This window comes from Dasypus novemcinctus, chromosome 10 (genome assembly GCF_030445035.2).
Source record: "Dasypus novemcinctus isolate mDasNov1 chromosome 10, mDasNov1.1.hap2, whole genome shotgun sequence".
In the NCBI taxonomy this organism is placed as follows: Eukaryota; Metazoa; Chordata; class Mammalia; order Cingulata; family Dasypodidae; genus Dasypus; species Dasypus novemcinctus.
Genome location: NC_080682.1, coordinates 123,906,667 through 123,919,779, shown reverse-complemented (window position 1 = coordinate 123,919,779; position 13,113 = coordinate 123,906,667). Strand labels below are relative to the sequence as shown.

Sequence of the window (13,113 nt, the reverse complement as noted above, 5' to 3'; positions counted from 1 at the left end):
AAAAAGGGGGCACTGAATGATGGAGATTACAACAAATCATAGGAGCTAGGGAGAATATTCAGCTAAAAAAAAAAAAAAAAAAAGCAAAAGGAATGAACAAACAAACAAAGAGAAATAGTACAGATCAAAATTACCAGAGAAGGAACAGAGGAAAGGAAGCTTTCTCCAGAAGGTGAAACAATATCACAAAAACTACAGGGGTAATAATTGTAGGCATATCCAGGACAAGAGTCAGATGAAGTAGAGCCAAGAATATATGAAGGGTTCCATACAGGCTTTTCTGAAGGACTTGAGTAAGTTGCACCAACTGTCAAAGAAGAATTTTGACACAAAACCACTCAACAATCAAAAATCCTAGAGAAGCGGGACCAACTGACTTTCAGAGTTAACGCATCAACATAAACAGATGCCCAGACATCAGCAAAAAATTAGAAGCCATACTAAGAAACAGGAAGTACAGCTCAGTCAAAGGAACAAAGTAAAACTTCAGAGGAGACAAAGAATTTGGAACAAGTAATCAAAGAAGTTCAAGTAAATCGTCTAAACCATCCAAGGAGATGAGGGGAAGTATGCATAAAGAGATAAGGGACAATTAGGAGACAATGTGTGAGCCTAAAGAAGAATTTGAAAGTAAAACAGAAACATAACAGGAATTATGGGATTGATAAGCAAAACAACAGAGAATAAACATTCAATAGAGACATGTAACAGCTGATTTGAGCAGGGAGAAGAAAGAATTAAAAAAATAGAAGACAAGACAATCAAAATCATTTACTCAAAAGAACAGATGGGAAAAGTAGAGAAAAAATTGTGCAGGAGCTCAAAGATATGAGTGACAGCATGAAGGGCACAAACATATGCATCCTGGGTATCCCAGAAGACAAGGAAAGCAAAAGGCAGAAAGAATATTTGAGGAAATAATAGCCCAAAACTTCCCAACTTTTATAAAGACATATGTACATATACATGCATATATCCAAGAAGCTTAATGGACTCTATACAGAAAAAATTTAATAATCCTACTCTGAAATACATACTAATCAGAATGTGAAATGCCAAAGATAAAGAGAAAATTCTGAAAACAGTAAGAGGAAAGTGATTCATCACATACAAGGAATCCTCAATAAAACTAATTGCCAATTTCTCATCAGAAACCATAGAGGCAAGAAGGCAGTGATGTGAAATATTTAAGGTACTGAAAGAGAAAAACTGCCAGCCACAAATTCTTTGTCTGGTGAAACTGTCCTCCAGAAATGAGGGAGACTTTAAAATACTCAAAGAAAAACAGAAATTGAGAGAGTTCATAAACAAAATATCTTCTGTAAGAATTACTAAGGAGAGTTCTGAGGTTGAAAGGAAAAGAAAGAAGAGAGTGGCTTGGAGTGGTGTGAAGAAATGAGGATCATGAATAAGGATGACTGAAAGGGTAAATGCAAAACCTAATAGCACTGTATCCTAAATACTCTACTCTCTAATTCCTGTAAGAGTCAGAATACAATTGAGCAAGTAAAAGGCATATTGTCCTGATAATGAACATGTAAAATATAAAGTGGTAAAATGAGACAGAAAATAATGGTGGGAATGGGGATATGGGAGCAGAAAACATGGGAGCTAAGTCGGTATTTGGACTGCCTTTAGAGTAATAAAAGTGAAGGTTAGTGGAATAAACTCACAAATCATAAGACCCAGACTAGCAGAATGGATAAAAAAGCATGATTCAAATATAGATTGTTTACAAGAGACTGACCTTAGACCCTAAAACACAAAAAAGTTGGAAGTGAAAGACAGAAAAAGATATTCCATGTAAATTATAAGTAAAAAGACCTGAAGTAGCTATACTAACACTGTAAAAGTTAGACTTTACATAAAAATCTGTAATAGGAGACCAAGAAGGATACAATATATTAATAAAAGGGGCAGGGAAGAGGCTCTTCAGATCTCCACTGTACATCCAATGCCCTCCTACCCCCAACTCAGGATGACAGAAGTGACTTTGGCATAGAGAAGAGGGAGGTTGGGAGTTATTTTTGTCGTCATCCTCCACTGTTTGGAGCCAGCCCTGCTCACTTCTTCCTAGACCCATTTCTGTACAGGTGAACTGGGGCAGTGGAAAGGAAACCACAATGGGGTCAGGCTTAGGCCCTGAATTTGAGCTTTCTCATCCCTTTACGGGGTCTCCAACTCGGCTGGAAACTCTTCCTGGACTGCCTCAGTAGCTGAGCATGCCCTGGCACCCCCGAATCCCCTCTGAATACTGTCTTCATGAGCAGATGCCTCAGAAGAGTCAGTAGGGTTAGGTCCACTCAGTACAGAAACAACTGCAGTCCAGGGGCTGCCAGGCCTCTGTGGAGGACAAATCCTGCTGAGGGCACCTCTTTTCCCTCCAGAGAGCAGTTTCAACAAGTCAAGTTGGGTGGGACAGCCCTGCCAGGGCAACCTCCCTGGGGGCCACACTCTCCACCTTGAGTCAGTGGCCCACTCAAAACCTGCCACCAGCTAACCAAAACCCTCTACACATGGCCTATAGGCAAGAGTTCTTCCAAGGATTTCAGATTCATATTTATCCAAAACCCTAACTCAGTTCTAGGCTCTGCACGTGCATGCACACACCCACTATCTTTGGTCACACACACATGTGTGTATATATAAAGATACACTTGGTGTTGGCATGCACAGAATCCAGTGTTCCAACTCCCTGGGAAGGGACCACCCTTCGGTTTGAACTGCCATGGTCTTACATCCCCTTATACCAAGATGCACAAACTCTCTCACCTGGCTCAGACTTCAGGCTTCTGCCTCCACCCCAGGCTTCGTCTTGGTGCTGGACAACAGGCTGCCTCAGATAATAGCTTCATCCTTTAACTTCCCATATAGAGTAACTTCTATAGGAGAGTGGTGGTACCAAGGTGAAAGATATAGCCCACCCTATGGCTTCCTTACATAGTAGGAAGAGTTAAAAGAGGTAAAAGAGAGAATGAAGTTTGTCCTTCTGTGCCTATACTAGAAAATCATGAGAAATAAAGAAAAGAAGAGAAAACTTGGTGAGCTTCCAGATGGAGGGAAGGTATCTAGTGCTTCCAGGGCTCAAATGCCTCATCACACTCCTGTGCAATCTTCTGCCTTCCCTCTCCCACAGCAGGTCAGCTTAGTCAAGGCAGCCATCTGCACAGTTTCTCTTTCAGGCTGACTTCTCTGAACAGTGAAGGCTACTGCCCTTTCCCGGCCCACATCCTTTCACTGCACAGGATCTGTGCAGTGGAAACCTGAAAAAGCCAAAGCTCCCACCTCCTCCCAATTGGAAGACTCCCTTATCCTCACCTAAGCTCTGCTCCATCCCATTTCTCAGTGACCAGTGCTGCCTTGTCCCTGGCTGTGGGCACAGATGTGTTGGGGGAGGCCTTGATGGGGACTCAGGCCTGGAGGAGTCTGCAATTAGGGCAGTGTTCCAAAGCTCCCATTGCTGTAGTCTTCAGAGCCAACTGTCCAGTCTGCTGAGAGACACTACAAAAGCCCTCTTTGGGATGTGGGTTGGCCTGGCTTGCAGACAGGGGGAGTGGAAGAGGCCCTTCTAACAGCTCTTGGTTTGATTGACTTTCAGCATGTTGTTGATTCTGCTGAGGTTATTTTCTGGTACCAGAGCATAGTCAGATGTGAAGATACTGATGGAATAGGCAGGAAGGTCAGCAGTGGCTAGGGGCTCAGAGACCTGGGCCACAATTCCATACTTGTCAAATCCCAGGGGCTCTCCTCCAAATTGCACCATCTTCCAGAGTCCTTTAGATGCACTCATGAGCACAAATTACTAAGAAACTGCTGCTGGGTATTCACGTCCATCACTAGGGATATGTAGACTTCATAAAAGGGAGGAGAAGAAGTAGATATGGTAACACTCATTGTGGGCAGCCATGTGCACTACTCCCCTCGGTTGTAGAATATGACATCCATGAGGAGTGTGGTATCAGCAGGTGGCTTGTCACAGTCTCGGCTGGTGCTCCAGAACCTGTTCTGTGGGTTAGACAGAGGATGGATGATGGGCCACTGAGCCATTTGGGCTTCCCTAATCTTGTTTCAGATGCAGAGGTTGTTGGCTGCCATTATCTTGTCAGTCATACAAGATGGTAAACTCCAAAAACAAGTTGTGGGTCATAAAAGGCAGGTCCCATTCAAGTGCCAGAATGAAGTTGTTCTAGTAGTTGCAGAGCATAAACACGATGTTCTGGTAGATCAATGGGGTAATCACAGAATTGGTGCTTTTGGTAACACTGATGGGCTGGGAGGTAGAGAAGTCACCTATCCTGGACACAGCACTCAGGGCCAGCCAGGTGGCAACTGCCAGCCTCATGTGTTTTGAGAAGGCCAGTTCTTGGAACCCCTCCTCATTGACAATGTTGGTGCAATCAGCTGGTGTCTCAGTCAGACAGAAGAACTTGAGGACAGGATGGCAAATTTGATCAAGCTGTAGATGAAGATCAGGATACACTCCTTGCTTTGCTGGCAACTTAGAACTAGTGATGCAAGATGTGGAGTTCTGCTGTCTGCCTCAAGCAGTCAGGGAGCTCCCATGTGGGGTGGTAGCTTGGGAGAAGTAGAAAAAGGGGAGGCCAGCCAAGTTCTGGTGACTGCAGGAATGGGATAGAGAGGCAGTGCTAGCAGAGAAGTGGCTATGCAGAGCTTCAGATATTTTTCTGTGGTTTCCGACTCTGACTTTATATCCAAAACTTTAAATAAATCTAAATTCAAATATGGAGAAAAAAAACACAAAAAAATTGAAATTAAAAAAAACCCAAAAAAATTGAAATTAAAAAAATTTTTTGAAAGGGAGCTAGAATTTGAGAACCCCGAAACTCAGACATGAATTTGCCATGTGGGAGTTATTCCAATGAGCCTCCACTGGGGAGTGTTTGTAATGGTTATTTATGGAGATTAGAAAGGATGTTAACCTACTCATTGATGGAAATGTATGTTCCTTATTGGTCCTTTACCACAGAAACCTAACCAGGGCAGAGCTCAAGTATCCTCATATAAAGGCATCCCAAAGGCAAGGTTTGGTCTCTACAGAGGCATTTGGAGTTGGCTGGACTGAAGAGAACTTAGAAAGTTAGAGCTGCCATTCAGAGGGCCCAGATAAACCCAGAGCCCCTGACCTGACGAGATGTTATTTCCTTCAGTGTTGAGAAAACTATTTACTGATCTTTAGGTAAATGCATATTTCTGAGTAAATGAATTGTACAATCGCATCAATTGATTGTAGGTTTAATTCAATTAATTAACTGATGATTTAAATGAAATAGCCCTGTTGTAACTATCAGAGCAGGGCTTACTTGATGAAACAACTGGACACAAAACCTAATCATGCTGATACATGAAGTTAACCATCACAGTTGGATATATTTAGATAATTAAAAGTTGGAAATTTATTTAAAATAAATTTTTTAAATGGAGGGGTGTCTACATTTGCCACAGGGCTGCCGATACAAAGTACCAGAAATGGGTAGGTTCTTATAAAGGGAATATTTGGGGCAAAAGTTTACATTGCTGAGCTTGAAATGTCCATAGCAATGATCATCACAAATGTTGTCTAATCAAATTCAGCTACTGGTGATGCTGGCATCATGCCATGTGGTGAGGCAAGAAGGCAACAGTCTCTGCTGAGGTGCCTGCCTTCCACTCCAGAATCTACTGACTTATGGAGCTCAGCTGTGGGCTATCAGGCATACGGCTTCTCTCTTTTGAGGTCTCTTTCTTAGACTCAGTTGCCCTGCTTTCTCCCCAACTTCAACTGTGAGAAATCAGGCATATGGCTTGCCCCTTCAGCCCTGAGTCGCTCTGTGAGCCCAGGCTCTTGGGAGCTTCGGGCTTCAGCTCTGCCTTCTAGGGATCCTCGTGTCCTTTCATACATGGCCAGGTCAAAATGGCCCATGTCCCATTTCTGCATGTTCTAAGTTTATATAAGACACAGCAAGAGGGCAGAGACATGATCTGAGTCACGCTTCACTGATGTAGTTTGGCAAAAAACACACACAAACCTATTCAAGTGATCTAATCAAGTTCCCTTAACTGAACCTAATCAAATGCCCCATCTAAACTGTGATTATTGGAAAAAGGAATGGGTTAGTTTAAGAACGTAAGGTCCACAAGAGGCAAACTAGGGTAAGAGGGGGCACCAATTTCAAACAAACTGATGAATCCTGATAGTGTCAAACAATATATTTTCAAAGATGCCATCATTCAATCAAGATATCACATGATCAATTTGAGTTGGATCAAATTGCTTTTAACCAAATCATCTGGAAAATTTGTTTTCTTTAGTGCTTATATCCCACATCTCCTAAACTCAGAATTAAATCAACCAAGACATGAGACATTTGACCCACTACTGCTGGTTCTCCAAAACCTCCCACAATACTCATTCACATTTTGTTCTAAAATGCCACCTTTAACAGTAAAGACTGGATAAAAATTTATCAGAACAAAGGAAATTTAAATGGCAATCGTGAAGGTGGGGTTATATAAGATTTTAGACCACAGTGAAGACAGGACAGAAATTATGACAGAAGGAAAGGGTGTGTATTTAAATGTGGAAGAAATGGGACAAGAACACGAGACCCCTGGAACTCAGCTATGAATCTGCAGGTGGGTGTTATTTGCATGATCCAGCACTGGGGGAGTAGGTGGTTATTTACGGAGATTAGGAAGGGCGTTAACCTAATCAGTGATGGAAAGGTGTGCTCACTATTGGTCCTCTACCTCAGAAACCTAATCAGGGCGGAGCGTCAGGCATCCTGATATAAAGGCATCCCAAGGCAAGGCTTCACAGGCATTTGGAGTTGACTTGGACTGCAGAGACCAAAGAGAGTTGAACTGCTATTGAGAGGGCCCAGACAAACCCAGAGCCCCTGACCCACTGGACGCCATTTCCTCCAATGTTGAGGAGACTATTCATTGAAACTTCAGGTGAGTACAGAGGTCTGAGTGAATGATTACTACTTCCTATTAAAAGTTAAGAAGTAATTTTAATTTAACTCTCATCAAGATTGCAACTTTCATAAGCAGATTTAATATTCCTAGTTAGTAAATACTATGTAATTATGTTCAGTGTATTTGTAATATAGAATGTTATTCTCTACTATTAATTTCAATTTTCTAAATTAACATGATCTTTTCTGTTCCTTCATGATTTCTTTCATATACAAATTGTGAATTTCTGGATGGCAGTCCTAGATATCATGTAGTGTTATATTTGGCATGATCCTTAAACCTAATGGAAAACCTTGTTGCAGAATGGGCAAAATGATACCTCTTTAGAAACTTAAAATGGCTGCTTTGGTCTTTCAAGTAGCCAGTAACAAACCAGAAATTGGTGATGGTAGTAGAAATGTGAGGTTGGTGACCAAGCTGAAGCTGAAGTGCTAGCAATGGGAGATCACTCTGTACTTACTCTGATTTAGAGGTGTAATTCTGATTATTTCCAGTCATTTAATTTTAAGCAGACTTATTAGATGATACAGGTTTTCATTTTAATTTGGGATTTGCTTATTTTCTAATGGAAATGATCTTATGATTGTAAGTCTGATATGATTAGGAATGCACTGCTCTTCTATTATAAATGATGGGGAGCCTTTATTTAAATTGATGGTACCAAAGGCAAGAGAAAATTCAATGTTAAAACTTTTATACTGAAAAAAGTCTGGATAAAAATCTTTTGTAGCAAACAAAGATGAATATAATGCTAATAAAGTATCCTGTATCAGATATAGATGGGGGTAGGCCTTTATCATAGAATAAAATAAAGCACTTTCACCGACTGATTTGGGTTTACATAGATATTCTGAGGGTCTGTGGTAATTTTTCTCAGGTTGTTCTATCAAGGGGTAGCAAGGAAAGCATTTCTCTCCATGAATGTAGGAGGTTAAGTATGGAGAGATATTTCTACCTGTCGTTTCCCACATTACCTGCACACTTCCTCATACTAGAAATTTTCTCTGGATATTTGTGTCTTTGAAATTCTGGTGAGAGGGTTGGTTTCCTCTGAGGCTCCGAGGACATGTCCCTCCATTCTATGCCTCTCTCCTAGCTTCTGTGTCTTTCCCTCACATGACTTTCTTCCCTTTTTCTGGGTCTCAAATCACTCTCTTATATGGGCACCAGTCATTGTGTTCAAGGCCCACCCAAAATCCAGGATCATCTCATCCTGAGATCCTTAGGTATATCTGCAAAGACCCTATTTCCAAATAAAGTCACATCCACAGGTACTGGGGGCTAGGACTTGGGCATTTCTTCCTGGGAAACACTATCCAACCTGCTATAATTTGGAAAAATACCTGATTTTTTAAGTGCCACATAACCACAACACAACCCTAATATTTCCATTGCACTGTAGATACCATTTTTAAAAAAAATTTATCAAGAGAGCAATTTATTCTTTTTATAGTAAGATTCTAAATATCCCATCTTATTTATAATATTAGAGTATTCTTAGTTAGAATATGTCAGATATATATTTTTTATTTCAAACAATAATCACTTACAAAATAGTTGAAAGTTTAATAGAAGCACATTTTTTGATAAATTATAAGAGTAAGTATGGCCATAAACAGATGGATTTGATTTTCTAACTTTTTTCCTACTCTGTCTTATGAATGTTATTTGTATTTCAACTATGTTTTCCATTCTATCAAGTTTGTCCCCATTTTATTTTTGTAAGGACATTGATTAAACAGTATTATTTTCTTATTTTTGAAGTAAAATCCTCAATAATTATAGGTTCATCTCTTTTCTCAACACTTATTGGATTTCAAAGTTTTCAATCCTCTGTCATTTTTTATTCTCTATTTTAGAAAAAATTTCCAAAATATATTTTCTACATCATAGAGTTTAATATCTGGCAATATTTCTTCATTCTTATATCTCAAATATGGACTTTAATTCTGCTGTTAATGGTTTTATATTATATTATTATAATTATTATTAATTCACTCTTTTAGTGAATGTTTTTAACTTTATTCTTTAAGGCTATATCTTTTTATCCTTTATTGAAAATATAAAATAATTCTCAAAAATAGTGTTCCCAAATAATCAGGAACTCATTCTCAGAAGTTCACCTTCCTTTTCACGCTTAATTCTGATGTTCAGCTTTCTTTCATATATATATATTTTTTACAGGGTCTCCATGTTACATTTCTTTTATTCACATGCCAATCAGACAAGATCTGGATTTATTTAACATATTTTCACTTTTTTGCACTTTGATTATTGAGGATCTAAGTCTTAGAATGCAAGATTATCCTAAAAAGAAAATTGAAGGAGTTATCATGAAAATTTGTGCATTACTAGAGAAAATAGTGCCAGAGAATTTAGATTAAAAAAGACAAAATTAGTAACTGGAGGTAAATGGAAATGAGGTAATAGTAAGAATCAGATCCGCCATTTGTTTAAGTTCCTTTAAGTGCCAGGAATTTAGTGGTGCTTTCTGAGGGAGGTAAAACTTTTGCTGAGGCTTAAAGAAGAGAAGAAATTTACCAAATAAATGCTGTAAATGTTCTGTAAATGTCATTAAATCTTTGCCATTAGAAGGGAGAGGGAGTACAGCTCATTAGATGCACAGTTTCCAAAGAACCTATAAATCATTCATTTATTTCAAGGTCACATTTTTATATTAAACTCATAAATGTTCACAGTGAGATGCAATGGCGGGGGGCGGGGGGGTGGGGGCGCAATAAGAGGCTGACCTGACTTGTCTCTTTCTTACTTTCAGCTTCTCAAATAAACCTTCAAAGATGACAATCTGGGATGCACTCAGGTGGCCATGCATTTCCATTTTGGCTATTTCTCTTCTCATTAGAATTTTTTATTCCTCTTTCCTGGGGATTTTACCTTATCCTAAGCACCTTGAAAGAGAAGCCAGTGATTTGCCTCATATACTTCTATGTAAGAAAGGCCTGGTGAGATTAGTTTGTGGGGGCAGGGAGATGCAGACTGGGAGGTGGGAAGTAGTGGGGAATTGGGGGTCCAAATGTAGTAGAAAAAAGTTAAACATAAATTTAAACTTGGAACTTAGGGGTTTTCCTTTTATATTGTGAAAGGTAAATTAAGTTATAGAAGGGCCATATCCCAAGTGGGGTGTGATTTTTTCATTCATTCCATAGAAGATAAGTATCTTTCCTTGTCTTTCTCCTCAGAAAATTGCATCACATGTACTGCAGTACTTCCAGAAATAAATCACCTGCCAAGTAGTGAGTGAAGAAATTTTGAGTTCCTGCTGAGGTGTCTGGACTTTGAGGACCATTTAGGTGACTCCAAGACTTAGAAATGGCGTTGTGTAAAAGCCAAGTCAACTGGTCCAAAGAAGACACCCTGATGTTATTGGAATGCATGGAGAATAACCTCCCAGCCAATGATGAATGTAACTTCAAAACAACTCAATTTCATTTGGATTGGGAAAAAATAGCTTTCAAAGATTTTTCTGGAGAAATGTGCAAACTCAAATGGTTAGAGTTTTCACATAATTTGAGGAAGTTTCGCACTCTAACAGAATTAGTCCTGGAAGCTCAAGAACTTGCTAAATATCCCCATAAATGGAAAAAACACAAGAAACACCCAGAGTGTTCCAAGAAGCCCCTGACTTCTTATATCCGCTTCTACAAAGAGAAGTTCTCTGAGTACTCCCAAATACACCCTGAGCTGAAACAGCAGGAGCTGACCAAGGTTTTGTCCAAGAAGTACAAGGAGCTTCCAGTGCATATTAAGATGAAATATACTGAAGAATTCCAGAAGGAGAAACAAGAATTTAACAAGAAGCTTGCTCGGTTCAGGGAAGAACACCCTGAGCTAATCCGGAACTCTAAAAAGCTTGGTATCCCCAAGACGCGTCAAACCCCAAAGAGTTTTCAGAGTAAAGGGAAAGAAATGAGGTCCCCTCCAGAAACTAATGGGTTTTCCAAGAAGATGAAATTCTATGGCGAGCCCAGTAAGCCTCCAATGAATGGATACCACAAGTTCCATGATGATTTGTGGTCAAGCATGGAGCTGCACCACTTGTCTGAGAGGGAGCGCATGGTGGAGATTGGAAGACGCTGGCAGCGCATCCCACAGGGCATGAAGAAGCAATACGAGAAACTCTCTGAGAACCTGCAGCAGCAGTACAAGGTGGAGCTGGGTCTCTGGCTCAAGAGTCTGTCTCCCAGGGAATATGCTGCATACAGAGAGTCCGCCTCTGCTAAGCGTAAGAACATGGCCATGATGGGAGGCCTGAGCCCCAAGGTCAGACGGACTGTTCTACAGTCCCCACCAATGAGGGGCCCTCCTGAAGGACATGGAGAGGGGCAGGGACTTCTGTCCACAGGCACAGATTCATCAGAGACCATTCAGGTTGATTACCATTCCTCACAGGGGTCAGAGGACACTAAGAAGGAAGATGGGGAAGACGATGACAACTCCAGCAGTGGGGATGAAGATGAAAAGAGTGAGTCTGAGGGCAGTGGCTCCAGCTCCTCTTCCTCAGGGGACTCCTCTGACCTAGACTGCAGCTGAGCTGGGCCCTCACCCAGGAGAGGGCCTCCTTCTGCCCCTGCACAGTACCCCAGGCCCACCCCACACTGCACTTTCATCCCCTCGGAGGCACTCCGAGCATTTAGAGCTCTTGGGATCACTGAGGTGACTGGGTGGTGGAGCACCCACTGGACTAAACTGAGTCCTGAGCTGAGACATGTGCTCTCTTCATCTTCTGTGAGCCAGAGTTGGTCGTGGACACTCTGGAATCTGTGACCTCCACCTTCTTTGTGGATCTGCTCCTCTGGATTCCTCACCTGGCATAGGGCTGAGGAAGAGTTTATGGAAATAGCATAGGTGCCTTTACAAAAGGTGTCAGACTCCTGGGTGTCTCTCTAACTTACTTAATGATGAAGGAGCAGGCCTTTCCCAAACCTGAGAGCTGACAGAGTAAGGTGGGCAGCAGTGTTTCTATATGCATGTTTATCTCTTAGCTGACAGTGAGAACTTTGTCACTCATTTCAAAAATGAAAATTTAAAGTTAGAAAATAAAAATTGCATGTTTAAATGTATGAGCTCCTCCAAAGAATCAGTATCCTGTGATTTGGAGCACTGGGTTTTCAAGCAGTGTCTGCATTTATTCTCTTCTAAAGCCTGAATTCCTTCCTGCTGTTCCAGGGAACAGTGAATCTCACTTTATCCTTGTGTTTATGCACGTATGCGTGTACATGTTACACACCTATCTACTCACTAGTCTGTTCCAATGACTGAATTCATTCATCACTACCATGTTCCCTTAATTACTTTGGTTTACTGATATGTTTGAAAACCTTTAAAGGCTTGGGCAATCCCATTACACATTTTTTTCTGAACAATCTTGTCTATTTTCATTTTTATTCTCATGAAGTAGTTATATTCTTTATAAATGAAAACTCTTGGGTTGAGTGAAATTTTTACTAGATATTTTAGTGAGTGATTTTATTATATTTAAATGTTTGTAAGATATTATAGTATCTTGATATAATTTAAATATTTACACTTGTTATTCTGCTAATTCCTTTGTCTTTCTAAATGTGTTGGGCTGTATATACAGACAAATTTCAGTCATTTTGATGATAAGTTCTTGTTTTGCTTCTGTAAGATAATGCTTACAGAATTTGTAACTGTTAAAATTATGCTGACCTATATACTTCAAATAATTTTAATATACTAATAAAATGCCTATTTACTTATATTTTAAGAGGTTTCAATTCATAATGAATATTAACCTTCGTATCCCTTTTGTCATTATGTGATTTTTCCATTGGTATAAGGGGAATTTTATTAACAGATTTCCTAATATTAAAACTTATTTACAATCCAGAAATAAACATGTTTGGCTATGTTTTACTGATGGTATCATTAGAGTTTTGCCAAATATTCTCAGCCAGTCCAATGTCAGGAAAATCATATTTTTGGAATACTTCTGAATATATTCATCAAAGTTGCTCAATCTACATTTACATTTTTCATGATCTAAATCTGATTTTCCAGAGTAATAAGAGCAGTGGAAAAAAGCAGGACACGTACTAAATATTAAATTAAAGTCAAAGGACTTCCCTTACTCTCTTTTCTAAGAAACCGAAA

General features: G+C 39.9%; 1 protein-coding gene and 1 pseudogene across 1 annotated transcript; one reads left to right on the top strand and one right to left on the bottom strand.

Moving 5' to 3' along the window:
* Positions 1 to 3,568: 3,568 nt before the first annotated feature.
* LOC101443802 (cytosolic arginine sensor for mTORC1 subunit 2 pseudogene) lies at positions 3,569 to 9,817 on the bottom strand (annotated as a pseudogene).
* Positions 9,818 to 10,308: 491 nt separating this feature from the next.
* UBTFL1 (upstream binding transcription factor like 1) lies at positions 10,309 to 11,529 on the top strand. The gene has a single exon (XM_012530623.2). It carries the CDS (start codon positions 10,309 to 10,311, stop codon positions 11,527 to 11,529), a length of 1,221 nt encoding a protein of 406 aa, XP_012386077.2.
* Positions 11,530 to 13,113: the final 1,584 nt, after the last annotated feature.